The sequence below is a fragment of the Ammospiza nelsoni genome, chromosome 2, assembly GCF_027579445.1.
Source record: "Ammospiza nelsoni isolate bAmmNel1 chromosome 2, bAmmNel1.pri, whole genome shotgun sequence".
Taxonomy (NCBI): domain Eukaryota; kingdom Metazoa; phylum Chordata; class Aves; order Passeriformes; family Passerellidae; genus Ammospiza; species Ammospiza nelsoni.
Window position 1 is genome coordinate 4,011,074 of NC_080634.1, and position 27,043 is coordinate 4,038,116.

The 27,043-nt window shown below is 38.6% G+C and overlaps 1 protein-coding gene across 2 annotated transcripts in view; it reads left to right on the forward strand.

Moving 5' to 3' along the window:
- Positions 1-27,043, forward strand: part of EPHA6 (EPH receptor A6) — a 597,075-nt gene that overhangs the window by 296,014 nt on the left and 274,018 nt on the right. For both annotated transcript variants that reach the window (XM_059493881.1, XM_059493882.1), the window contains one exon: positions 23,094-23,757. In XM_059493881.1, coding sequence (XP_059349864.1) covers positions 23,094-23,757 — 664 coding nt within the window. The remainder of the gene's footprint in view (positions 1-23,093; positions 23,758-27,043) is intronic.

The following is a 27,043-nucleotide window of genomic DNA, read 5'->3' on the forward strand; positions in this document are numbered from 1 at the left end:
ACTTTGTCACTGGAGTTGTCTTCAGTGGGGCTATTTGTAAAGAGACCATCTTCTTAAAAAGAAATGTTGAGATAGAAGATGATTGAGTGTAAAAAAATGCAAGGATTAGGTCTGTTCAGGACAGTTGCATTTGTGTATTGCTTTAAACCTGCCTAAATTGCATTCTCAAGGATTTTTTGGAGAGGAAAGCAATCTGTGGTCAATCTCTGGTGTTATTGTGTTACTACAAATACACTTCTTTCTTGTAAGAAATGTTTTTCAGCCCCTTTGTATTTCTATTAAACATATCTCTTTGTTTGGTCTATTAGGATAATATGTGGGCTGTAGCTTTCTGGTTGTCTTTAACATATGAATTGACTTTCTGTGTTTTTGTGTCCTATTATAACTTAGCTCCTCCCAAATGAGCCAACATGTACTTCTAACTTTATTGGGGTTATTTTTTATGGAGAAGTATTTTACTAATTATGTCAATTGATGTTCAAAAGAGTTTAAAAAATCTAGTGCTAGGAAAAGAATGGACTGTATTGTAAAAGGACAATGGTCTTGAAGCACTTATTTAAAACACTGGCCTTTCTTGTGTCTGGACTATAAATACTGATTGAAAATATTTTACTGTAAAACAATTAAAATTAATGTAGACATCTAAGACAGTGCTTACTAACTATTTCTTAGATGTGTTGATTCTAAATGTGCAGATATCTCAGTCAAATGAAAAAGAATTCAGCAGAAAGTTGGAATAGTTGTAAAGATACAAAAGGCTGCATTAGCATGTTGCTTCAGTACTAATTACACTTTAATTAATGTTGCTATTACACCTGTTTCAGGAAAGCTAAATTTTAAAAATAAAACCACAGCTTTATTGATATTCAGCAGTGTAATATTTTACAGGAATGAAAAATCCTATTTGAATATTTACCTCCTAAATTTTTGGCCTCTGAGGGACGGCTTTTTGCTGTTGGATACCTTAATGTGAGCATTTGAACTGTAGTCCTTTGGTAAAATGATGTGAAAAAGTTACTTTGTTTTTAACCTTTTTGTGAAAAAAAAAAAATTATAATCCAAAATTAATCAGCTAGGGAGTTTATTTTTCCCAAGAAACTGAAAAATTTATGTATTGCTAATCAAAGCCATCGGAAAGGCTTTCTATTGAGGAGGAAGTACTGCCACACAGAATTTGTCTTGGATATACTTTTAATTACACTTAATTTTTTTTCTGGTATTTCAGTTTTGAATTTTCTCACGATGGAGTTTCAAAAAGAGAAGTGATCTTGCAATAGCCATAACGAGAATAGTCTATTTTACCGGGATCTCTTGTTAATTGCATTGTCTTTGTTTATTTGCTGTATATGCCATGTATTTACCACAGCTCTCAGTATAGTCTTACTTCCCTTGTACAGGGAAAAATGTGTGTTTTCCCTGAAAACTGCTACAGAAAGGGAGATTGCAATAAAAGATAGGATTTTGCTATTCCTGTGTGATGTATTGAGGATCAACAGTCAGGCACTGGAAGTCAGTTCCCTGGTGGTTATGGCAGAGGGCAAAAGTGGCACTGCTTGACTTTTAGTGTGATTCTCCACTCCTCCCTGGTGCAATTTAACTGGATATTGATTCAGGTGGTTAGGGATGTTACACAGCTGATGAGAGAAAAGGAGTATTTTTATTCTTGGTTATCACAAAACATCAGCTATGAATGTGTATTTAATATTAACTAGAGAGAGACAAGCAGGCTCTTTAGGTCCCTCAGAGGTAATGGCAGCATAGGAGATATCAGTAGATTAAATAGGTCTGGGGATGTTTATTGGAATAACTTGCAGCTATTTTGGAGTGTCTTGGCCTCTGGAAGAGGGTCACTGTGTGCACACTGCATATTAAAAAGGACCTGTGGAAAGGTTTGATTTTGAACTCTGAAAACTGTGCCTGGTAGATATCTGGGGAATTGTTCAGATCACAGAATATCCTGGGCTGGGAGGGAACCACAAGGATCATCCTGTCCAGCTCCTGGCCCTGCACAGAACACCCCAGGGATCACCACTGTGCCTGAGGACATTGCCCAAACACTGCTTGAGCTCTGCCAGGCTGGTGATAAATGTGCAAGGGACCATTCCCTCGCTCTGCAATAGGACAATAGAACTTTGTCTAGGACCATTAATAGACAGTAATGGCTCCATCATATACCAGTACCTATTAATAGACAGTAATGGCTCCATCATATACCAGTACCTGGCCTTTTTCCTGGGCACTTCATTTTCCCATTTGCTGGCTTTTTGGGGTGTAGAAATGATGAACTGCCTTTTAAGCTGATTGTATTTCTGATTGATCAGGGGAAAATTTGCTGTCCTGGAGCATCCATGAAGCAGGTTAGACAATTAGTAGCCCAAGCACCAAGAAAAGGGGCTCATGTGTGAGGACCAGCTGGGGACTGGAGTGGGGCTCGTTCGGCTCCTCTCTGCCTGGAAAGGAAAAGCCTCAGGGGACCCGGATGCAGCAGGAAAGTGACCATATAGGCCTGTGACAGTGGATTTTTAATTGCATGGCAGTTTTTCACTGTCAAACTCTAAATCAGGTGTCAGGGGAGTTAGTTGGATGCCCATCCCCAGGGATGAGCTGAGAGAGGCTCCAGGCATCTTCTTCTGTAGTTGCTGCATATTTGCTGTTATATCTGCTGGGTAGATAAGGTGGTACTAGACACCTTCCACATGTCCCTTTTTATGCTCTTTTTTTTTTTCCTTCCCCTTCTCACTGTCTCCATGTAGCCACTGCTTTTCTGCATCATGGTGAACTTCCTAAAAAGTAGAAAAACTGTTGCTCAGTGTATTGTGATAGGTTGTAGAGGGGGGCTAACTCTTAAAAGGACTGTTTGCTGTGATAAATAAAGTGCTTGAGACTTGCTGAACTCATGCTGAGTAAGGCCTTTTAGGCAAGCAAAAAAGGAAGGTACTTTTCAGCTGGAAAACTAGAGATTGATAAATATATTTATCTGTAGACTCGTATGCATGCAAAGCTGCAGCCCAGTGTATTAAATGGAAAATTAAGGGAAACATGTTTTAACTCTGGATTTTGAGTAACAAGATGATTGCAGTTCTATCTTAAAATGAGGGTAAGGTGTTTCTGTAGCTTTGACAGTGTTTTATGAGCTGTTTGCTTGTAGTTGTGGTTATTTTAGTGCGAAGAAATCAATCACAAGGTACTGCTAATTGCACCTTTTTAAAACTTCATTGCATTTATAAATGCAGCTTAAAATACCTTCTGTCGTTAATACTGAAATAGAATTAGCTTGCTAAAATGAGATTTCTCTGAACTCCTATGAGCTTTAGAGTGTACCACATCTATTTCTTTGGGGGGAATGTGTTTACTCAAGTATTTGACCATTCAGTTCTTCAGTGTCAGAAGAACAGAAGGGATTTGTTTGGTTCTCTTTTTTTTAACTTGTTTTGAGCAGGTTTGCTTTTAAACCATGAGCTTCACTCTCCTGCTTTTACCAACATGTTTGCTTTTAAAATGTTACCAGAATAAACCATTGTTTAGTCCCAAACAGTAACTCTATTCCATAACTCCTTAGCAAATAACATAAACTACTAAAAAGCACTGGATTGTTTTTGGTGGGTTGTTTTTTTGTTTTTTGTTTTTTTTGGTTTTTTTTTTTTTTGTGGGAGAGATCCAGATGCTTTCAGCTGCTATGTGATACAACAAATATTTGGATAGTGTCTTTCACACATTCTTCCCTATCCCACATTACTTGCACTATTAACTCCTATTATGGTTTTCAGTATTTTTGCTGGGCATTATCCTTTCTATGCAGATAAATCACTATTGACTTGTAATAGTAATGAAAAGTCTTGAAGTAGGATTTCATAAACTAAAAGGAAATGGTTCTAGATTTATTTCCTAAGGGCGTCCCTTGTGGATTTGCCTGTACTGGGGAATAAGAAATGCAAATAATGTATTTCTGTGACCATTTTACAATTTGACTATCATTGCTAAAGACATATTTTGGTTTTCATTACTTACAAAATTTCCATAATTGGAGGAAGTAATTCCAGAATCAGTAGCTCTCTGTTAGCAGCAGCAGCTGAAGATGATTACTGGGGAGTAGAGAGACGTGAAATGGAGCAGGGAAATTCAAACAGCCATTGAGAAATTCTATTTGTGGCTCATCTTTCCTTTTGTATTCTGTTCAGGAACATTTATTTTCAATAAAGGAGCAGTACAAGCATTTTGTCATTCTGTGGAGCTGTGGTTGATGCCTTACTTTGTAATATAAATCCTACACTAAATGTACCTTGAAAGTCCTATTTGTGTTTTGCCACTGGTAAGTACCTTTTGAATGGACTAGAAATAAGTAAGTAGCTGACATCTGAAGGTATTTTTGTTTAAAATGAACAGTAAGAAACAAATATACTTACTCCTGATATTGGAGACTATTTTACTTGTGGTAGGGATGCAGGAGGTAAGAGACAGGTTATGGCCAGCAATTGAAATAAGATTTTTCTATTTTAATAAATACATTTTTGAAGAGTAAGGCACAGTTGTGAACTGCATCTCTACAAAAGATGAAAACCAACCTTTTTTTTTTTTTTTTAAGTTCTTATTAAGGATTGTAATGTTTGTCATGAAGCTGGGCATGAGCTGACCACACTGCTTTTGTTAACACAGTAAAAGAACAAATAAAAGAGTAGTTTTTAGTGAAAGCTTTGTGACTGAAGACAGAGTTGTGGGACAAGCACCACTTGATGAACACTGGGAAAGTATTGCTCCATGAAAAAAAATTCTGGTTTGTTTTCTGGTTTTCCACTTGAGTGGTAGAAAAATCAATGAGGCTATCTGTATTTTATCTGCTTGGCTTGTTACAGCAGTCCCAAAGCTGCTTTGAATATGGGTTTTCTCTTTAATTTAGAGCAAAACCTACAAATACTAAAAAATAGTTTGGCCTCATGTTGTTAAAGGCAGAAAGAGTTAGGTTTGCTGAGAGACTTGAAACCTCTCTGCTTGAGCAAGTTCTGCTCAAGTTTTGAGTTGAGCTTCACCACCCTTTTGAGATCTTCACTTGGATCTTTGGAAAACCTCTCTGAAAGTATGAATATTATCCCAGACTAATGTGAGACTTTAGAACACTGCTGTTATTGTGTGTTTTTGTAATTTTAGGCACAAATGCATTTTGATATGCTCTCAAGAGTAATGTCTTCTATAAATCATGTGCTGTACATTTTCATGCATCCCATCAGTTTCAGAATGTACTGACCTTGATCTGCTTCTCTTGCCCAGTTTATTTAGCTTATATATTTGTTGAATTTAATTATAAAACTGGAATATGAGAAAAAAGCTTTGATAGCACTATCAAATTTTAATAATAAATGTATCTTAAATATTTAATCATCTGTGTTGCATAACTTGCTGCATGAAGGAAGTCATTAGTGCCAGGTTGTAAATGCAGATGAAACACACAATTCTTTAAAAGGCTTTATTAATCAGTAAGACACATTCCAAATTAATTGGATTGTTAGATCACACCATAGTTGCCAGCTCTACTAAGCAGCCTTATCTTTGTGGCTGTGAGAAATGCAGGATATTCTTCACCAAGACTAATAAAATAGGATCCCCATTATGAATCGGAAATTAATTAACATAAGAAAAGTCTGATGAATTTGGAAGGAAGTCTCCTTTTCTTCAAAAGATAAAGGGAGAACAGACTTTCAGAAATAAAAGGCCAACTCAGAATGGTGTTGGCTTTGAGACTGTAGGGTGTTTTTATTTGGGGGAGGTGCATGCACACTATGACATGAAGACAGACACCAATAGGTGCAGAAGGATATGTCTGTCTGTAGTGATTAAACTTAAGTACTGAATTCAGCATAATTGATGTCTTCTGATTCTCAGATTTACTGTTTGTTCTTGTGATATCAATGCTTAAGAAAAATTGAACTCTAGTAGATATCTGTAAGCCTGATATGCCTAAATATTCTAGGATTTCTTTGAAAAACACCCATAAATATACATTGCTTGGATTTTTCTGGCTTTCTTGTTACTCTTGTGTTTCTTTTCTATCTTGTAGTGCAGAGGTTTTGGGTTTCTATTACTTGAAACCCTCTATCTTTCTCTCTCAGTTTTTATAAAACTTGAGCAAATCAGTTTTTTTCATTAGTAATAAAAAAGTTTTAAACTGCAAGATTGATACAAGAGCTAACATTTATTTGTATGTTTCTTGAATTTTAAATGTTTCTTAAACCTGGTAATTATGATGTTTGTAGGTTGCAATGCAGAGGATGCCATAATTTTGAATTGAGGGGAGATATAGGTGAAAATCCAAGTAGATTGTGTGGTTGTTGAACCCTAAAGAAAATTTCTGTGAATTCTATATTGAGAGACCTATTCCTTGTAGTCATAAGGAATAGCTGCAGGTATGCACTGACAGCACCATAGCCCAGGCAAATCCATTACAAATAAGAGTGGTAAATAATGATTTCTAACAGTGAGATGATTTCTATTTTTTTCTCTTAGTATGTTTTACATATGAATAAAGCATTTTTACTAAAAGACTGAACTGAAAAATATACCTTTTAAATAAAAGTATCTTTGTCTTTTTCCCAGTCTGCATCAGAATACTGATGCCTCTGTTTAGTTTTATTATGCAGAATATCAATTGCAGTTTTCTTACAGTGTCAGAATTTAAATTACCAGAGGTCTGCAAGATTAGTCCTGCCTGGTGTGCTGAAGTTCAGTGTGCTCTATTTAGATGGCCTGCCTTAAATTTACATTTTTATAGGCACGCTTCTATTATGGAAAGGAAGTAATGTTAATTTCTAAGGAGGGAGAAAAAAAAGTAATCCTGTAATAAAATCTGTGAGCTTGTGGAGCTCAGGGTGGAAGGATGTGCAGCCACAGGGCCCACAAAACAGAGCTGCAATGCTCTTGTCACTAACCTTCCTCCTCACCTTCACAGATGGAGCTCAGCAAGTTAAAAACCCCCCAAACTTTATTACCCGTGCCCAGCGGAGTAAAGGTTGTTTTTCTTTCTCTGGCAATATTAATGACTTTCAGCTGACTGCATTTTAATTAAAAACACCAGGTAGCCTCTCTTGGCTCAGCACAGGGCGGTGCTGCCTTTCAGCATCTGTGGGCGCTGCCTGTGCAAGTCCGTGCAGCCAGAGTGAGGGCCCTTTGTCCTCCACTCTTTGGATTTGGTTTTTTCGGGGTTTTTTTGATAGGGATAATGTCAGACACAACTGAGAGGGTCTTACAGACAGAAATTCTGGAGGTTTTTGAGGATTGAGGGTAGAAAACGGGCAAGAATTTGCTGCTGAAACAAGCACAGTGTTTAATCCTTGGAATTTAGAAATTCTTGTTCAAATGTTTGTTCATGCAAACTGTGCTTGTTTGGACAAATGCATGCCAGCTATTTTCACCCTTATCAACAATGAAATGATACAGGACATGCTATGTAGCATTTAATGTAGTTGTTCTTAGTGTTGTGTGCATGGAGAGGCCTAGAAGCTTTCTATTCTGACACCCATGCCCAGAGTGGCTATGGCAGCATGGTGCAAAACATGTTAGAGAAAGGGAAGGCAAAAGCAGCACTTACAGAAATCTGAAAATATTAATTAGTTCTAGGTACATTACATGCTTTTGAAGCCACTTCTGGCCAGGAACTTGTATATGAGGATTCTAGAAAACAAAAATATGATGGAGTATGTTGTTTTGCACAGAAAAATAAGGACAGAAGGACAGAATGGATCAGACTTGGTTTTACTTCCCACCATGCCGGGGAAGAACTCTGAATTAGACCATTCATTTTTTGGTTGTATTTGCTGTTTTTGTAAAGAGTTTTTTTCTGGAAATATACATAAGAATACCATGACAATACCATGTGGACAGGATGTTCCTGGGACAGTTGTTCACTGCTCTTCATCTTTGCTTAACCAGGTAGATGAGGGCAGAATTGGAAAAACATGAGATGCAGTTATGCATTTATCCATTTTTCCCATGCAGACAAATCAAGGCTCTTGTATTCTGTTTTCCCTGTTTCCTTTTTTTTTTCCCCTGGTGTCTCTCTCCTCTTTTCCTCTCAAACTTTACTGTGCTTTCAGGTTGTAATTTTGGTTTGGGAAGCCTGGGAAAAATTTATGAAGATACAGCTTGTGGAGTATTCTGGATTAGTGGCCTGACCTAGTTCTTAAATTTTTCAATGACTCTTTGTGGTCACTGCTAGGGATAGGATGCTGAAGCAGCTGGAGCTTTTCTCTGTTTCTGCCTTTTTTCCACAATCCAACCCCCCAGTTGTTTTGCTCTTTCTTCTATAATTATAGGAAGAAGAAAATACTTGGGTTTAACAAACCTCTCAAAGATTAAAATACTGTTATGTAGTAGACTTTACATTTGGTGTAAAGAAACTTCAGTGGCATAAACACTCTTATGAAAAAGGTTAAAAATGGATGAGCTGCCTAGATGTATATTTTTATTTATACTGTGACTTTCTTAAGACTTTATTTGGACTGAAGCCTGTCTCATCAATATTACCAGAGATTACTGGAGCACTTTGTTTCTTTTAAGCATAGCTGCCATTTTAAAATAAAATGTTGCAAGTAAGCAAAACTTGATATTAAAAGCTAAAAGAGCAGGCCCATGGGTCTTAGTTTGTATTAAATATTGCATGCAGTGCTATTGATTCGTGACACTACAGCATAGTTGTTGGTGTTCTGGTATAGCTTTTCAGCATAACAGCGATTTTAAAGGCCAAATATTCTTTGGGAAAAAAAATTGCAGGAAAAAGCAGGAATCTATACAGTTTCTAACATAACTTTATTTGATATCAGCATTTACAATAGCATAAGTACCTGCTCATTTCAGCAAGGCAAGTCCTGACAACAGAAAATCCCCACAAAAACCCCACACCAGAGCTTATAAGGTTACTTTCTAAATGACCTACTGAAATCTAAATGATGTTTTGTGAAGCTGTGGGAGAAAAAAACCATAGGTAAAGGCAAAATAAAGACTTAAGTCCTTGATTTCAAAGATGCTGGAAATGCAGTTCCCAATAAAATGGGGGTTTTTTCTGCTCACTTTGATAGCCCTGCATTTTTTAAAGCTTCTAACCAGAGCTCTGAATCACCTAAGTTGACTCAAGAGCTGTTGTCTTATGTGCAACAGACTCATGTATTTATTTTACTCTTAGATTCACTACATTTTTAGCACTCCATGGTTTTCTTCCTGGCAGAAAAATGTTTGGCTATAGCAGATGCTCTCCCCTATTAGGTAAAAGCTGCTTTAAGTGACTTTAATCTGAAATTTTTATTAAGTTTTTTTTGTTCTTTTCCAATCTTGGGTCTAAGTGTCTCTCCTGCATATATAAGTTGATGCAGGAATATGCACGTAGGGCAAAGATTGATGAAATATGTGAAGTTATAGTGAGGATTTGTGTTGAATTTAAATAAATGCTTTGTACAGAAAATGGGATTTAATGATCTCAATTCATGGGTAAAACTTTATTTCATCTGTGAAGGAAACAAAAATATTAGACCCTTCTCTTGAAGTTTTTAAATTCTTTATTGTTATTTTGTCAGCTTGAGCCTTTACTATTATTTTCCTTTTTCTGTTTCAGCGGCACAAGTGTTACATCAAAGCTGACAGTTCATTCTGTGCCTGTCTTTTGTTTTGGTTACTGATCTCATGGTTTTGTATTTACAATGCTAAGATTAAGTATTTCTTGCTGTGCCAGAACAATGAGCAATGCAGCAACTCATCAGAGCATGAAAAAACTGATTGCTGTCAACTGTGCTGCTCTTCCCTCCCACATCAAAATCACAGGTTGTCCCAAAAACTCCATCTGATGTTTCTAATCTCCAGCAACTCTGAAAGGTGAACTTGAGCATGCCTAGATTACCTGAACTAATTGGCCTTTGTGAAAAGTCACCTGGTTATTTTCAGAAGCCAATCTTGAATAGTGGGACTGAAGTAAAAGCGCAGATTGTGAGGTTCTGTGACTTGTGCTGTTACGCCCATTTTATTGCTTTCCTGTTGTTGGTGGCAAAGATTAATGAAACTTTTATAAAGTTGGATAGAAACGAGAAGGGAAGTACATTAAACTACCCCAGCTTGCTGCACACTAATTATTGTGTCAGATCTCATTAGGAAACGGATGCACACAGCAGACTCTGCTTGCTTATTTTAACATGTCTGCTTCAAGAAAGGACTCTGCAAATTGGAGAAAGGTTTGCAGGTCAATATTCTACATATGTCAGTTTACAAAAGGCATTTTGCTTCTAACTATCCTTCATCTCATGTCTCAGCTGAAGAGCAGAATAATTACGGAAGAGTTTTACGCTGTTTGGGGCAGTGGTGGGTGGGAGAGGACTTTAATTCAGCACACTGTGGTCTAGGAAAATCCTTATTTTTGCAGGCATGTAATCTCAGTGATTGTGAGACTGGTTAGCAGATAATAGAATTTCATGGGTTTTCATATGCAAGCCTCTCAAACATGATAAATAAGGGTGAATATCTTGAGAGATGTTTTCATCAGAGTCAAAACTTTGTATAGAAAAACAGATACGTAAGAAAAATGTACCCTTCATGTGGTTCTACATAACAAATGCAATGCAGCAAAAATAACACAACTATTTGTACATGAAACTGATAGAAATGGCTTGTTTCAGCCAGTCATACATGCTCTTTGTCTGGCTACTACGACTATATGGCTGGGATTGATGAAGAGGACAAAAATGCAGTTAAGGAAAGAGGGATCGATTGTCGATATGTGTGATTATAAGGTTCCCTGTTCCTTTGTGTTGTGTGATCATGGAGCTTGCAGCTTCTTCATTTCTCACATGCTCTTGTTTTTTTTTTTTTTTCCAGAATAACCAGAGTTAGTAGGAGGATGATGTATTCCAAGTTTTTGCCCCAAATACAAATATGTGAAAGAGCCAAAGCTTTGACGATTGCAAGGTCATGTCATAAAAAGGGAGAAGTGTTGCTCCTGATAACTTCTGCATTCTGTTGTTAAGAGGGAGTTGCAGAACTCAGAGTTCTGGTTTGATGATAGGCTAGTAAAGATATTTTCAGGGAATTGGGAGTATTGTGTTTCTCCATCGTTAACATTCTGCAGTAGCAAAAAGGAAGTAATTTATAAATGTGAGGAAACTTCTAAATGGTCATCATGCAGTGAATCATTTGATTACAGCAATTGATATGTGTGATAAATATTTTGCTTTTAAAAAATGGTAGTTAGATGTAGTCATTGCTGTAGTCCCCAAGACAGTTCTTGGACAAGAGAGGAGTAGGAAGATAAAATCTGAATGTGAAGTTGGCTTCTTCCTCCCTTTTCCTGGAGTTTTGGTTCTTGTCTAACCTCCTAATTTTGACATTGCATTGACATTGTCTTTATAACTCTCAAAGCTGAATTGTGCTGCTATCTTCCTGGGCCCTATGAATACTCCAACATTTATATTTTAGAAAGCTGGCAGGTCTGTTAAAAGCTTGGTTTTAATAGCAAAAAAGCCCACTAAAGAGTAGTTGTTTCCTAACAGAAATGTGTCACGTTCTACAGAAAAGTGGCTCAAAGTTTTTAGTAATGTTCTTTAACTATGGCCTGCTTCTGGTGTGTTTTTTCAATGATATCCAATCAACTTTTATGAAAGCATTTTTCAGTGTTTCATTCTTAGACTAAAAAGTCATGGAACTATTCTAAATAAATATGTGAAGAGCTTCACTGATGTAGCACAGTTTGGTTTAAAAAAAACCCAAACAAACAGTTTGTACTGTCCTTCATCAAAAAACACCCTGTGAGGACATATGCCAAGAAATGTTTCTCTTTTTACTGCTCTGAAATGGCCAACATGAATGGCTTTTCCTTTAAAAGGACATCCTGCTGGTAGGTGATATATTAACTGGAGGCACTGGACCAACATCTCAACGATTGTGTTCAGCTGTAACTTAATAAAGCTTTGCACTCTTAGGGTCAAGTTGGTTTTGACAACAGAGAAAGTTCTGGAAGATAAATGTGCGAAGTGTAATCTTTTGGTAAATTACGAAAGAACCTGACATGTAATTTGACCTCTAGCTGACATTGCATGACTACCCCCTGCCAGCTGCAGTGATTTTTATCTACAGTAGGTTCCAAATAAAGCTCTAAGTTTCAGTGGGATGAAAAAAGTCTTACTGCACTTAAACACTGAAGTCAGGTATAGCTGTTGCAATTGCAGTATCTGGAAAATAAAAGGATAATTATTATCAATTCCCAAAGATAAAAAGAAAAATATTAAGCCACTAGTAAATTAAGCTAAAAATTGTCAGCATGTATTTAGGTACCTCCTTGATCAGGACATGCCCCAAGCACAGATGGTGCTTGTTGCTTTGTGTTATGAACAAGGTTCTTTTGGGCAGCCAGAGCTTGTTTATATATATTGGGGAGATTGTGGTGTTCTAAGAAAAATGTGAACTGGAAATAGAGCAAGCAAATGTATAAATCTCTCCACAACTCCATAGTTTGCTTTCCTTCAGAAACCTGAACAGGAGACCTGTGAAATAAATTACTGAAGCTCTCCATGTCTTGTCATAAGTAGTTCTTTGTTAAATACCTTTTAGCTGTTTTCTAATTTGGGTGAACCCAATGGGATTGCAAACCTATGTTAGATATCCTGGCCTGCCTACCAACTAAACTGAAATACAATCAAATGAAATTTTCTCCTTTCTCTCATTATCTCTGCCAAAAGTTGATTGACAAAATTACTTTTAATGTAGCTGAAAATACGAATAATGAGATGGGGGAGGTTGAAAGAGCATGAGAGTTATTATTATAGTTCACATCTCTTCTTTTCACGCACAGGACCATGTAGAAATGAGATGTCTGCGAGTTTGTTTTGATGATGCACTCCTCGACTGTAGGGAATGGAGTGGGTTTAATGCCAGCTTATTTATAGTATAGGATAATTAAGAGCTTGATGCTCCCTCCATTTGTGCTCTCAGAAATGGGAGGATAGGAAGGAGCACTGGGGAAGGGTAGCAAGTTATTTTCTTCCCGGGCATTTTAACAAGTGTGGCTGAGCCTGAGCTCCCTGAGGAGACAGTGCTGCTTTACAAGTCCTCAGTAAATCAGTAATTACATAGGAAGGATCAACAACTTGATATTCTGGGAAACACTGGTTTTTTTTTTTGTTTTCCTTTCTCTTCCCTTTTTTTTTTTCCTCTGTTCCTGCCATGGAGTTCACAGACTATAGATAAGGTTCATCTTTTTTTTCCTTTTAAAAATACTGTAGGCTTCTCATTTTTATGTATTCATTTCTCAGCACATTTTGGATGCTTTGTTAAGGATGTTTGCAACCTGTAATAGAAGTTATTCCTTAGAGTTTTTTTGGCATGGCTCTGTTTAACTTAGAAAATGAGTAAGGTTGTAATGTATGTAGCTGAAATACACAATCCTATGCATTTACATGCAAATAAACTGAGCTGCTACTGATGTTGTTATTCAGTTTGCTCCACTTGTAATAATTGGTTCTTCTGTTCACCTCTCAGATTTTATTTCCAGAGGTTTTAGGCTCAGTTAAATGGCAGGATATAATAGCATTGCTTTTGGCTTTCACTGGAGTATATCAACATGATCCCTTGCAAGCCAATAAATATAAGTTTGTGCCTTTAATTAGTCACATAGCTCTAATCTTGATTTTCCCCCTTTTGATCCTCTGCCTGGAAGGGATAAGTAGCCAGGGAACAAACGAAGTCATGAATTTGTTATTTGTAGGTAGCGATAACGCTTGTTAGGGTGGTGGTGGGAGGCTGGAGGTTATGAGAGATGCAAGTGTTCAGGTCTCCAGCAGCAGTTGGGTCTCAGGGATTCCAGCCAGATGTGTGCTGCAGGAATCGGCTCCACTTCACCAGGCAGCACAGCAGCTGGAGGGGAATGGAGAGTGGTTCTGAAGGAGCCCATTAGTTAATGCCCAGAGGAAGAGCTGTGCTGCAGGGGAGCTCTGCAGTGTCATCAGTTCAGCTCCTGTGGGTAGTGTCAGATCAGGGCATCCACACTGATACAGCTCTGACACACAGCATGCTGGTAAAAATCACTGATCTGTCGCTTCACCTTCCTCTTCATGCCTTTAGTTTTGCTTCTTTAGTTTTATGTCTGTAGGCTAAATTAATGCCTTAGTGTTTATAAAGCACTCCAGAGATGAAAACCTTACATAGCTGCTTTGTGTAATTATTATTTTTGATTGTGTCCATTTGTATCATTTCAATTAGAATCACTAATGGACTAGTACGAACTCAGTAAGAGGTAGAAATGGCAGGATTTTTCTTTCATTTATTTAAAAGAAAGTAGACTTGAGAAAAAACTGGGGAGAGATGGAAGAAGTGGACAGATATTCTTCTGGGTTTCAGTTCATCCATATTAACCTCATTGCTTGCTAATTGCAGGAATTTAAATATGCCAATGCCCACATAAAAACAAAACCCTCTGAGATTCACTGCTTTTCAGTGGGAAAACATGGAGCTTGAAAAGGTATTTATACAATTTCTGCCATCAGTGGTATTGAAATGCTTTTTTTCCCAGAGTGAGTAGTCAGGAAATGAAATTGGCAAACTCTCAGTCACAGCCCTCATTGTGGGTGCACGTAGCCAGGACCACTGGTGTGCTGGGATTCTGTGCTATTCACTAAAACTCCCCTGCTTGGAATGGTAAAGGCAAAAAAATCTTCCTGCTGCTGCTGGGGAATTTCAAATATCAGAATTGTAGATTCAAGGCAGGGGAAAGCAAGTAAAACAGAACTGATATTTGAAAATTTGTGCACTCAAGTCAGATTTGTGATGTGATGCAATGCACAGTTTCTGAGGATTTTAAGTGGTGAAAGCAGTCATTTGACTCAGTATGTGCATTGTATCATGGGCCAGACAAGGTCAGCTCTCAAACTGAGGGCTGAGGAAATCTACCAAGGATCTCTGCCTGCCCTAAAGTTGTTCTGGCTTCCCAGCAGGCCAGCCCAATTAAAGTTCATGGGAAGTGCAGGTCTGCCAGGAGGGGAGTTTATGGCCCAGCGTGGCTACCAAGGGGTTCAGTGAGTCAGAGCCAGTGCAGTGGTGATGTGACAGCCCAGGGCTGCTCACAAACACCTGAATAAGATTAACAGGGAAACTCTCTATTTGTAGAAATTTCTTAACTAGAAGCGTAGATCTTGCTCAAGGTTTGTTATTTGTTTTCGTTTTTTTCTTAAAGCTTGCTCCACACTGTTTTTCTGTGTTTCTAAATACCTGAGGACACACAAACATTTGATTTGCCACAACATTATCTGTGCTATTTTGGAGCTGCAGCAAGGTCCCCCAGGCCACGTAGCGGATGCAGACAGCTATTGTGCAGCATTACCCAAGGACCCAGTGGCTTCACTGAGCAGTGTTGTAACATTCTGATCCAGTTACTCCAGGTGTACCAGGTGCTGGGAGAGGCAGAGCCAGGATTGCTGCAGCTCCCCATATTTAGGAAGTCAAGCAACACAGAAGCAAATAAGTCTTCTGCTGTTAAACAGCTAATACCTGATGGAGCTTGACTGGATTATACCTACAGTTTGATTTGGTTATTTTGTAGTTGTAATTTATTTCTCAGTCCTTGTTTGTCTTATTCCAATTAAAAGGAAGTACAAGCATTAACACTTATGTATTTTAAGTCATGATATATCTCATTTGCTAATTATATTTACTATTTTTTTCCTAAATTTAATAATGTAGGGATAGGACAAGGGAGAATGGCTTTAAATGGGAAGAGGGCAGCTATAGGTTAGGTATTAGGAGAAAATTATTTCCTGTGAAGGGGTTTAGGAACCAGAACAGGTTGCCCAGAGAAGTTGTGGGTGCTGCAGCCTGGCATAATGGAAGGAGTCCCTGCCCTTGGGTGATCTTTTAAGTCCCTTTCAACCCAAGCCAGTCTGTGGTTCTGTTGAGTGACCAAATTTGTTCCTTTGATCCACACATCTGTTATTCCACAGCAGACCCCTGTGTTTCAACACGTGTGCTGATGTTTAGGGCAGTCCTATTCTTCAAGTATTCCTGGTTAATCCCATAAATCTCAATCAGCCATGTGAAGGTGGCTGGGCTCTTGTTCCCTTTGCCCTGCCAGCACCAGCATTATCAGCATTATTCTGTGTTTTATCACAGTGGACTCTGCAGCTGCTGGCAGCCAGATGTAGCACACAACTATTGTGATGAGCCAGACCCAGCTCTATTCTAGTGGAAGATAGCTGTAAAACCACAGGGTTATGCATTTTTTATTATTATTTCTTTTGTAAGACAGAGGCCAGCAGGGAAGGTCTCTGTCACAGGTCCCAGGGACAGTGCACTGCCAGATTTTTGAAGGGCACACAGCAGGGTTGAGTGTTATGAGCTGTAGTCTCTTGAAAATGTGTAGACTTTCTTCTCTCACTTTCCATTCAATTCTGAATACATTGGAAGTGTTGCATTACAAAGGGATGAGATGCCCCTGGAAAGGTGATCAGCAGCACTTTTCACAACTGAATTGTGGCATCTCTCACCACCTGCTGAGGTTTTACTGGTGTGTCTCATTTCAAAAGCATTGCACACCATCCTTGGAGATCCTTGGTGCAAGTCATTGAGTCTTTTATAGTCAATAATGCATTCAGGGAAACAATGGTCTTGTTCCAGAGTGCTGTTGGGGAGGAAGGATTTTACATAGTAGTGGCTGGTTTCAATGATATTTCAGTTTATAATAAACAACCTTTGTGTATGAATATGTGTGTGAATTCTTTTGGGTTTTCTTCCTGTTTTTCTGTACATCTGTTTTCTGGATGTAGTTTTTCATTATCTGTTATGGAAGGAATTATTTATTATTCTCTCTGCCTTCCGTTTTATACATTCTCTGCCCTGCCCAGACAGTATGAATATCATTCTATGTGTAACTTTGTCATTGGTGCATTATCATGCTCCTCTCCAAATTCTGGTCAGTCAAATGGATTGCCTCACTAGCCTGAGCCCTACATCAGAGTAGGTATTTTGTGATGTAAATACATTTCTTATCATCTTGATCTTTTGTAGTAGATGCACAAAATTCTTTGTTCAAGACCTCTGATGCCCTTTGCTTCTGGAACAGTCCCAATTCACACTACAAGGCTGGAGCAGGGCTGTGTTCTTCTGCCTGCAGATCCTAAAGTCCTATACTGTCTAATCCCAAAGTGACAGTCAGTTGTTTCACGTATCTGCAGTTGGTCTCGCTTGAATTCCAGGGTTCATCCCCTAAATCCCACCAAAACCAGGTCTTGCTTGCCTGTAGAAAACATTTACATGAACCAGAAGAGTTTTCAGAGCAGAGTTGGATCACCTGGAACAGCTCATTTCTCAGTTGTTCAGTGCTTCATGTAAATAACAGAAAAGCAATTCACAGAATCACAGAATCACAGAAGTTCAAGACTGGAAGAGACCTATAAGATCATCAAGTCCAGTCGATGTTCTAACTGTTCACTAGATCATGGCAGCAAGTGCCACATCCAGTCTTTTTTTGAATTCTTCAAGGGATGATGACTCCACCACCTCACTGGGTAAATGATTCCAGTATCTGACCACTCTTACTGTGAAATATTTGCTTCTTAATTCTAACTTACATCTCGCTTGACGCAACTTGGGACTGTGTCCTCTTGTTCTATCTGTTATCGCCCGGAGAAAGAGACCGACCCCCAGCTCACCACAGCCACCCTTCAGGAAGTTGTAGAGAGCGATGAGGTCGCCCCTTAGTCTCCTTTTCTCCAGGCTGAACAACCCCAGCTCCCTCAGTCGCTCTTCGTATGGCTTGTGTTCCAAGCCCCTTATTAGTCTCATTGCCCTCCTCTGGACACGCTCAAGTAACTCAATGTCCCTCCTAAAGTGAGGGGCCCAGAACTGGATACAATACTCCAGGTGAGGCCTCACCAGTGCCGAGTACAGGGGAAGAATGACCTCTCTGTTCCTGCTGGTCACTCCATTCCTGATACTGGCCAGGATGGCATTGGGCACACTGCTGGCTCATATTCAATCGACTGTCAACCAGCCCCCCCAGGTCCCTTTCCACCTGGGCACTATCCAGCCACTCCGTCCCCAGCTTATATTGGTACAGGGGGTTATTGTGGCCGAAGTGCAGTACTCGGCACTTGGACTTATTGAAGTTCATCCCGTTTGATTCTGCCCATGCATCTAACCTTTCCAAATCTCTCTGGAGAGCCCTACACCCCTCAAGCAGATCTACACTCTTTCCCAATTTAGTGTTATCAGCGAATTTACTAATAAAAGACTCTAAGCCCTCATCCATATCATCAATAAAAATGTTGAACAAAACTGGCCCCAACACAGACCCCTGAGGGACACCACTGGTGACTGGTTGCCAGCTGGATGTGACACCATTCACCACCACTCTCTGGGCCCGGCCATCCAGCCAGTTCTGAACCCAGCAAAGGGTATTCCTATCCAGACCACGGCCAATTCACTTTTGGATTTCTATTTTGAGTGCATTAACAACTTTCTCTCCTGTGTTCTTTTGTTTATGTTGCCCTAACTATTCTTTACTTATTTAATTCTGATTTTATTTCCTTTTAATCACGTCAACTTCCACAGATTTTGAGGGGTTTACCCTCTTACTCTCATATTCTGTGCATGAATAGAAAACAGATGCCACAATTTCCTCTAATCCTGCATTGTGATTGTCATTTTAGTTCTCTGGAGCTAATAAAATTGCTACATATCACTATTCATTCCCTAAACAACTTTAAACCACCTCAACTTTAAATGTAAGAACATAAGTAGTTCAGTTGCTGTTCTTTTTTGCCAGCTACATCAACTTGTACTTGCTAAGATGTATACAAATAGCTGGGGAATTTTGTCTGTTTTTGTTGCAAATAGGCATATTTTGGAAGTTCATTTTTGTCACTCATCTTTGGGGGTCTGAGCACCTGTTTTCACATACAAAATTTTAGATCTTGGGAAAAGTGAAGCCAAAGAAAAATGAGTTTGTGGGAAAGGGGAAAAATACTACCTTGATATCTTTAACTTAGAGCAATTCTGTAGCTCTTCTAAATATTCTTTAGTCTTGCTGTTTTCAATGTCATCTTAAATGCCAGCTGTGCCTTAAAATTTTCATTTCCTAAGCACATTACTTGGAGATAATTTTTTTTCCTTCAGTTCCATGATGTAGTGTGTAGCTGGTTTTGCCTGAATGTCACTTCAGCAGCAAGATGTGTAAATGTGCATTGTCAGATGGCAGCTGCATGCCAAGTGCAAGTCCTCCTCTGGTGTTTCCTCATTTGGACCTTTCTGATCTCATTTTTATGAAGATCATCTCACTGGAGATTAGTATAAGGGAATTTTAGAAAACTTTTAAAACTCTTTATTTTTACTGTTCTGCTGTTTCCATGGAAATGGGAATCTATAAGATTGTCAGGAGTGAACAGCTGAGTGTTCTACATGTGTAGATTTCATTAGATGACTCCCAGCTGAGATCTGGGATGACCTAAATAAGTAGTAAACCATTTAGTGGGTTAAAAAAAAGACCAATTTAGAGAAAACACTATATGCATTCTTTTTGTCCTCATTGGATGTGGTAAGTCAGAAAACTTTATTTAACTCTTCTGGGGTGCATGATTTACATGAACACACTTGCAAATTTCTTCAGACTCTTTTTCAGGATAGTAGCAGTTCTGTACAACAAACACAGTCCATCCCTTTGATAGGATGGACTTTTTAACTGTGACCTGAGCTCTCTCAAGTGGATGTTTGTGGGCAATGAGGGATATGTATGTCAGAAAATTGCATTTCTACAGTTCAGGTTCACTGAATTTTCAAATGTCAGCCTATGTTTGCCTGTAAGAAATAGTTGACAATTCCATTTCTGAAATTACCTCACTTGCTGATGCCAAGAGAGTAAACCAGATCTCTCTAGCATGAACCTTATATATTTGTTCCTCAGTTTAGAATGGAAACCACCCTCTTGTGGCCAGGTAAGAATAAAACTTATCACCACTGAGGATTTGCCTTAACAGTTGTCTTCTTAGGAGAACATAAAATGCAGAATGGCTGAAGTCAACAGGTTTTGCTCCCCAGTTTCCTATCTCATGTTATTTTCAGGCACTACTTCTTCCTTCAGTTCTCTGCATGGAAAGCCAGTGCTTATCCTCGTGTGTTTTGCTCAACAAGTGGTTTGTGTAGAATATTTTACCCAGGGGTGCCATTGTGTGCCTGATACCCAAATGTGTTCATGTCAGGTCAGCCACAACCTTCTCTTGTTCTGGGATGAGCTCAGTTACATGGGTTAGATAGGTGCAGGTCCAGAATCCTTCAAGTTTAGAGAATCATCCTTAGAATAAAATAAGGATTTCTTGCTTAGAATACAAATTTTGCTGCATTTGTGAGAGCAGATGTTTTCTTCCATAAACTGGCGAGCGAGGGCATTGGTTACTTATGCCCATGTCCCCTCTTTTTTTCTTAAAATGATGAAAAATATCAATAAAGAATCTTGAGGTGTTCAGGATTCTAAAATTGGTATTCCAGGTTACCAAACTGCTGCTGGGCTCAGTGCCTCAATAACTGTTGAGATTAAGAGCCCAATATTAATCCATCAGTCAGTGTGACAGCTTGTGGGAGAGGTGTCTTTCACTACATGTGAAGTTTACCTTGGTATCAGCTCATTAGGAAATAGATATTTTCACCTGCTTGATAGATCTACCCTTACTAATTGGAACAGCTTTCAGGAGTGATGTGTACTAAAAGGTTCTTGCTGATTTTTTTTTTTGTTTTAATATCCAGTGTTATGTTTTAAAATAGAATAAAAAATTTAGGGATCCATGAAGATAAGATTTCAGTGTTGTATAGCTTATACAAGCTTAAAGTTGCATTATTTTTTCTTAATAGTGTTCTCTGTAGAACTGTTGGATATTAGTGAAATTTAGAAATGAGAGGCTGTAAAGTAGTTTGTAGAGGTATGGAAACAGCTGAGACTTTTTCTAACTAAAATCCTAGTGTGGCTTGTAGCCTAATCTCATATTTTGTACTTGAATGTGATGAGCATTCTTGGATTCTTCTCTCCCCCAATATTCAAATTGAATGTTCCTCTATTTGAGTGATTTAGTCCTCCTTTATGCTGCATGTAAAATGTAAGCACTTAGCCATGTTGGTTTTTATTTCATTTTTCAACTAAAACTTTGTAGTCTTTCCTCCAAATAATGCTTTTAACATGCTTTTCCCTAAGTCCTGCAACTCGAGGTGTAAGAATTAGCTTTATGCTGCTACTGCTTCCATCCATATTAGCAGAGGTTTTCCTCATTTGAAAGGATTGTAATCAAAAGGTTTTGAAGGTAGAGCAGCACATTGGGATGGGTGAAGTTGGAAGGAGGTCTAAGCTGTCAGCTTGTCTAAGCCAGACAATTCCTGCCAGCTTTTGTGAGTGTCAGGTCAGGGATTGTTGTGCCACCTTGTTCCTGTGCACACATCACCAGTGAGATGCTTCTGTTCATTTGGTTTTGAAGTTTTGCACAAATTAAAATTTGATTAAATTAGAACTATAATATGAAATACGCCCAAAAGAAAACCAGTGTGTGTTTGATAAATCCTTTGGGTTTTTTGTTGACTGCACGGAATTCAACTGCTGCTTTCCTGACTGTTTTTATCAGATGAGAAATGCAACTCTCAGGTAAAATTAAAAGCAGATTGTATTTCATGCAGAGAGAGACTCTGTCCACTCTCACAGAGTGAGTTCTGTCAGACTTCTCAGTCCCTGAAAGTGACATTTTGGGGTGGTGGAAGTCACCTTGTTTCCACTCAGTATCTAGGACTGGTACGTAAGAGCACGTTCTGTATTTGTAACCATGCATTACCCAGCATGGCCCAGTGCAATGGCTGGGTTGAGATGTTCAATGTTAACCTTTTCCCAAGTATTTTATATGTATGGTGTTTAGACTACTAGCCCTATTAAAATTTTTTGCAGATTTTCAACATTTTTCTTGCCCAAAGGTAAATTTCTCTGAAGTAGGAGACCTCAGCAGGCTGGCTGGGAACAGAGTGGAAAGGCACAGGCCCAAAGCATGTGAGATCTGCTTTGAATGGACTAAAGCCCTGTCCATGTTTGATCAATCCATTTTGTTTTATTCTTTGAAACCACTTATTGAAGTGCTGAGCCTTTACTTTCCTACAGAAGTAACAGATTTGTACTGTTAACTGCATGGTTAACAGCTAACTTTAGGGCTTTATTTTCTTAGTTCAAATTGACATATTGATTCAGAGTGAATATATAAATATTTCTGAGGGGAATCCCATGGTAAGAGCAGGATATTTTGGATATTTTTTCTTCCATAATAATTTTAAGAGACAGTATCATATTGAGGCTTTTAAATTAAGCTGGCCTATGCCAGTTTGGAAAGCTCTTCTCTATTTTAAAAGCAACATTTTTTTTTAAACAGCTGACTACTTTTTAATTCTGTTTGGTGTGCTGGAGTTTGGTGATTTTTTAGTTTGCTTTTCTTTTTTGAGACCTCTCTGGAGCAGCTCATCTTTCTTTTAATGTGCTTTTAACGTTGGTTGGTTTTGGTTCTTATTTTGAGTTTTTTTTCCTGGTGCTTCTACCCCAATGGATCAGTACATCTAAAAGCTAAGCTAAAACTTCTGGTGGGATACAATATTTTTGGATACAGAACTATAAGTAGTTCTGTGTTTTGATTAAAAAAATATCTCTAGTGATATATTGATATCATGACTGCTCAGTAGCAAGTTGTATTGTAGCTATTTTTGGGATATTGGTAATCTTTTGAAGTAGCAGGTTTTATAATGAGTTGAGCATTTGGTGAGCCTTTCATATAAAGTACATGGAGATAAGCATAAAAATATAAACGTGACCTGTATGTTGTCCTTTGCTACGTGCCAGTAATTTTTTAATGTTTCTAATAATAGAAACTTCTCTGGAGTTTCTGAAATCCAACTTGTGTAGTGTTCTGTAGTTATTTTGTGTGGTGTTCTGTAGTTATTTTCTTTGAACCGCTGACTTTCCACTAAACTTGAATTAATTATTCATAATTCAGCCATAGGTGCATATGCATGGAGCATGTGTGTGTGTATGCATAATACATATTTTTCCTGGTTTTGAAACACTTTTATTTTCTTTTCAGTGGGATGCCATAACTGAAATGGATGAACACAACCGTCCCATCCACACTTACCAGGTGTGCAACGTGATGGAGCCCAACCAGAACAACTGGCTGCAAACCAACTGGGTCTCCCGCGACGCCGCGCAGAAAATCTACGTGGAGATGAAGTTCACCCTGAGGGACTGCAACAGCATCCCCTGGGTGCTGGGCACCTGCAAGGAAACCTTCAATCTCTACTACATGGAGTCAGATGAGCCTCACGGAGTAAAATTCAAGCCCAACCAGTACACCAAAATTGATACCATAGCTGCTGACGAGAGCTTCACCCAGATGGACTTGGGCGACCGCATCCTCAAGCTCAACACTGAGGTTCGTGAAGTTGGGCCCATCAACAAGAAGGGATTTTATCTGGCTTTCCAGGACATTGGAGCGTGCATTGCTTTGGTGTCAGTCCGTGTCTATTACAAGAAATGCCCTTTCACGGTCCGTAATTTGGCCATGTTTCCCGACACCATCCCAAGGGTGGATTCTTCCTCGCTGGTGGAAGTGCGGGGCTCCTGCGTGAAGAGCGCCGAGGAACGCGACACCCCAAAATTGTATTGTGGGGCAGATGGGGATTGGCTGGTGCCCCTGGGACGGTGCATCTGCAGTGTGGGATACGAAGAGCTGGAGGGTTCCTGTCATGGTGAGTAAACATTGTTCAATTTTTCTTTTCTTTTAATTTTAAGAATAGTCATATGCTGTCATATTCTCTTCCACTGTCCATAATAGTTTTGAAATTACTTGAGAATAAGGTGCTTTTCTGTGGTAGTGGCTGTGAACAATGATATCTCAGTGGCTGCTGAGGCTGTCTGCTGTGATTCAACACTGGCTTTGTAGCAAAAAGGGGAAGAGAGCGTCTGCACCCATCCTTTACAAAAATGACTCTGCTGTTTTGCTCAAGAATTTCTCAGATTGAATGGTGTTAGGCAAGCTGCACAGCAACCTTGGATAATAGAGAGCATTAAAAGCACTATGCACTTTAATCAGAAAATGAAGTTCTCTTTGTTGTCTGATCTTGCTGGCATTAATTATCAAAATACACTCATTGCAAAGATACAGTGTTGACAGTGCCATTATTGGAAGCCAGCATAATTTTGTACATAAGGTCAAAAGGTTTCTCTCTTAATGGGATAAGGATTTTCTCTGAAACTTTAATGCTGAGTGAATTCCTGTCCATTATGCAAGTGAGTCATACACTAGATCTGTACATGAGCAATATAGGCAGCAGCCAAAATCTACCAGAAATGTTTTCTGCAGTACATTGACTCCACTGGTTTATTCAGTTGGTCATCTGATCTGCTGAGCAGGACCTTCAAAGTGAAATGGAGTACCCAAAGCCACGAGTTTTTGCATATTCCTACTTATTTACCCCAAGAATTACAAATTACTGCTTTAGAAAATTCTAATCTAATAGAGCTTCCGCGTGTTTTGAAATAATTTTCATAGGTTGCTGTTGTCTATTTAATCTTCTACAGTTAATCTAAATTTTTATGATATTTTATTTCTGGCAGTTTTTCAGAATACTTTTGTCTTACATGGCTTTGTGAATGTCATGCCCAAGGCAAGCCCAACTGCAGGAGATGCTTTCATAACTAAAGAGCACAATTTAATTTCTGTAGTTCTCACTGTGCAGTGTGTAAACCATGAGTGGAAAGGCTCCTCCTGTTCAGGGTGGCCACATTTGTGCCAGAGCTCGTGGTGGAGATGCATGTTTGGACAGCTGGCAATGCATTGGTACAGTGGGATTTTTTCAGTGTGACTGTTGAGGGTTGTGAACTGAACCATGATGTGTGTGTTGATAGACACACTTTCAGACAGACATAATGTTCTATTTTAGACTTTGCTTCTTGCATGAGACATGAATAACAAATTCTGAGTTTAAAGAGTTGTTGCTTGTTAGTAAATTCTGAGAAAACTCTTTAATATTCATTCAATAAAAAAATACCTGAATATTGCTAACTCTGAGGGGAAAATGTTTAAAATTTACATTGAGCTTCTTTTCAGAGAAGCAGAGAGTGGGGGACCAGGTGGGGAAGAGTAGAAGCCACTCTATCTTAGCCTGATAAGACCTGATCTATATTTAGAAAATTTTCACATCTTTTGGGTCCTTCCCCCAAACCCCAACCAAAGCCCTTTTGCCCCTCCCAGTCCCCTGCTGGAGTTGCAAATGTGAATCTTGCAAGTGTTTTGCACCATTCTGTCAGTGCTTTGTACAGGCATAATCTGTGACATGCTCAGGAGAACCATTTCTTTTTTTCTGCATGAAAACAGTCAGAATAGTAATTTTGCATTTTGAAGTCTGTTCTGAAAAATAATTGGGTGATGGGAAATACTTGTTGATACTTTAATATATTTTTCCTACTTGCCCATGGTGTCAAACTTTTTATACCCCAGCCTGTGGCTCAGTTGGGAATAAGCACTTCATGGCAAATATGGCTGATCTGTCACGGAATTTATTCTTTAGATTTCTGTTTTGATATTTGTGGAGATACAGACTCTCTATTCACAAAACACTAAATGGCATAAGGAAAGATATTCTGCCATTGTCATTGCTCATCATTTTGCAAAGCAGCAAGAATGGGAATAAAACTGGTCTTTGATCAATTTTAGTGCTGCTGTTAAAAATCATAGGTTATTTTCAGCTGCCTAAATCTCATTTACCTGCTTTCCTAACTGGCAACATTTCAATTATTTCAATATATGTCAGATGTATGCATCTGTCTCTGTGGATCTCTCAGTATTCCCTATCCATTGCATTTTCTTTAAAAAGCATCATTTCAGAGCCAAAGTGTCTGAGAAGAATTCCCAACTGGATTTAAAATATCCATACCTGTTAAATGTATACCCAAATGGCTCCAGTTAGTTCAGAGGCATATGAATAGGGAATTTTTCAGTAATTTGGGACTGCCTTCCTTTTCTGAAGTCAGTGGGGGGGGGAAAGTGGCATTGACTGCAAGAGATTGCCAGGTATTTGTGTGTTCTGTACTTGTTGTAATGGAATAATCTGGAATATACCAGTCTTTTCTAAGTTTACTATGTAAACAATCAGTCTTTGATTTGAGTCTACTTTTCAAGCTTTTCCCCTCAAAGTCCTGAAATTTGGATATCATTCACATGTTCTTCTCTATCTTTAGGCATAATAAATAAATTAGAACAAGTAAATTGGCAATGCAGATCAGAAGTGTCTCTGATATGAACTGCTGGCTTTGCTAATTCATTTACATCAGCCCCAAGTTTCAGGTTAGAAGGAGGAAATGCTGCACAGGGTTCTGGTAAACAGTAATTAAACGTGGCGTGTTCAATACTCTGTGTTCTCTGAATGTCAGCCCAAGATGCAAGTTGTGCTGAATTTAGCAAATGTATAATATATACAGGTCATATCAGGACTTTGTGGTGGGGTTTTTCACATAGGAGCAAACAATCATGACAAGGAACCTTTTATAAATTGAATCATAATGGTTCAGTTCTGTTAGGGCATGATATAGAAGTAATTGGCTGACTGTTAAGTGAAGTTCGACTTTTCAATGATTTACCAAAAGTTATCTGAATTATTCAAGGTTAGGAGTTAATTGCAAAGAAAAATTCAATTATATATAGCAAATACTAATTATTATGGTAATTTCAGGTTTTGTTTTAGTCTTAACCAACCAAACACAGTGCAGAAGTGTATATTGCCAGCCATAAAAAATTGATTCTTCTTGAGGAATATGCTTAGGAAGCCACCACTTCCAAAGTGGGGTATATTTGGTATAGCTGAAGGAATGCTAAGTGTTAAGAATGTAAAATAACAGGCGCTGACAGACTCACCTGGCTTATTTTAATTGAGACAAATGGAGTAAGAAATGAAAATGTAAAATTCAAATTCTCTGACCTTGAGTTGACTGAACAACACTTCCTAGGGATACTAATGCCTGAACACATGGAGTTTT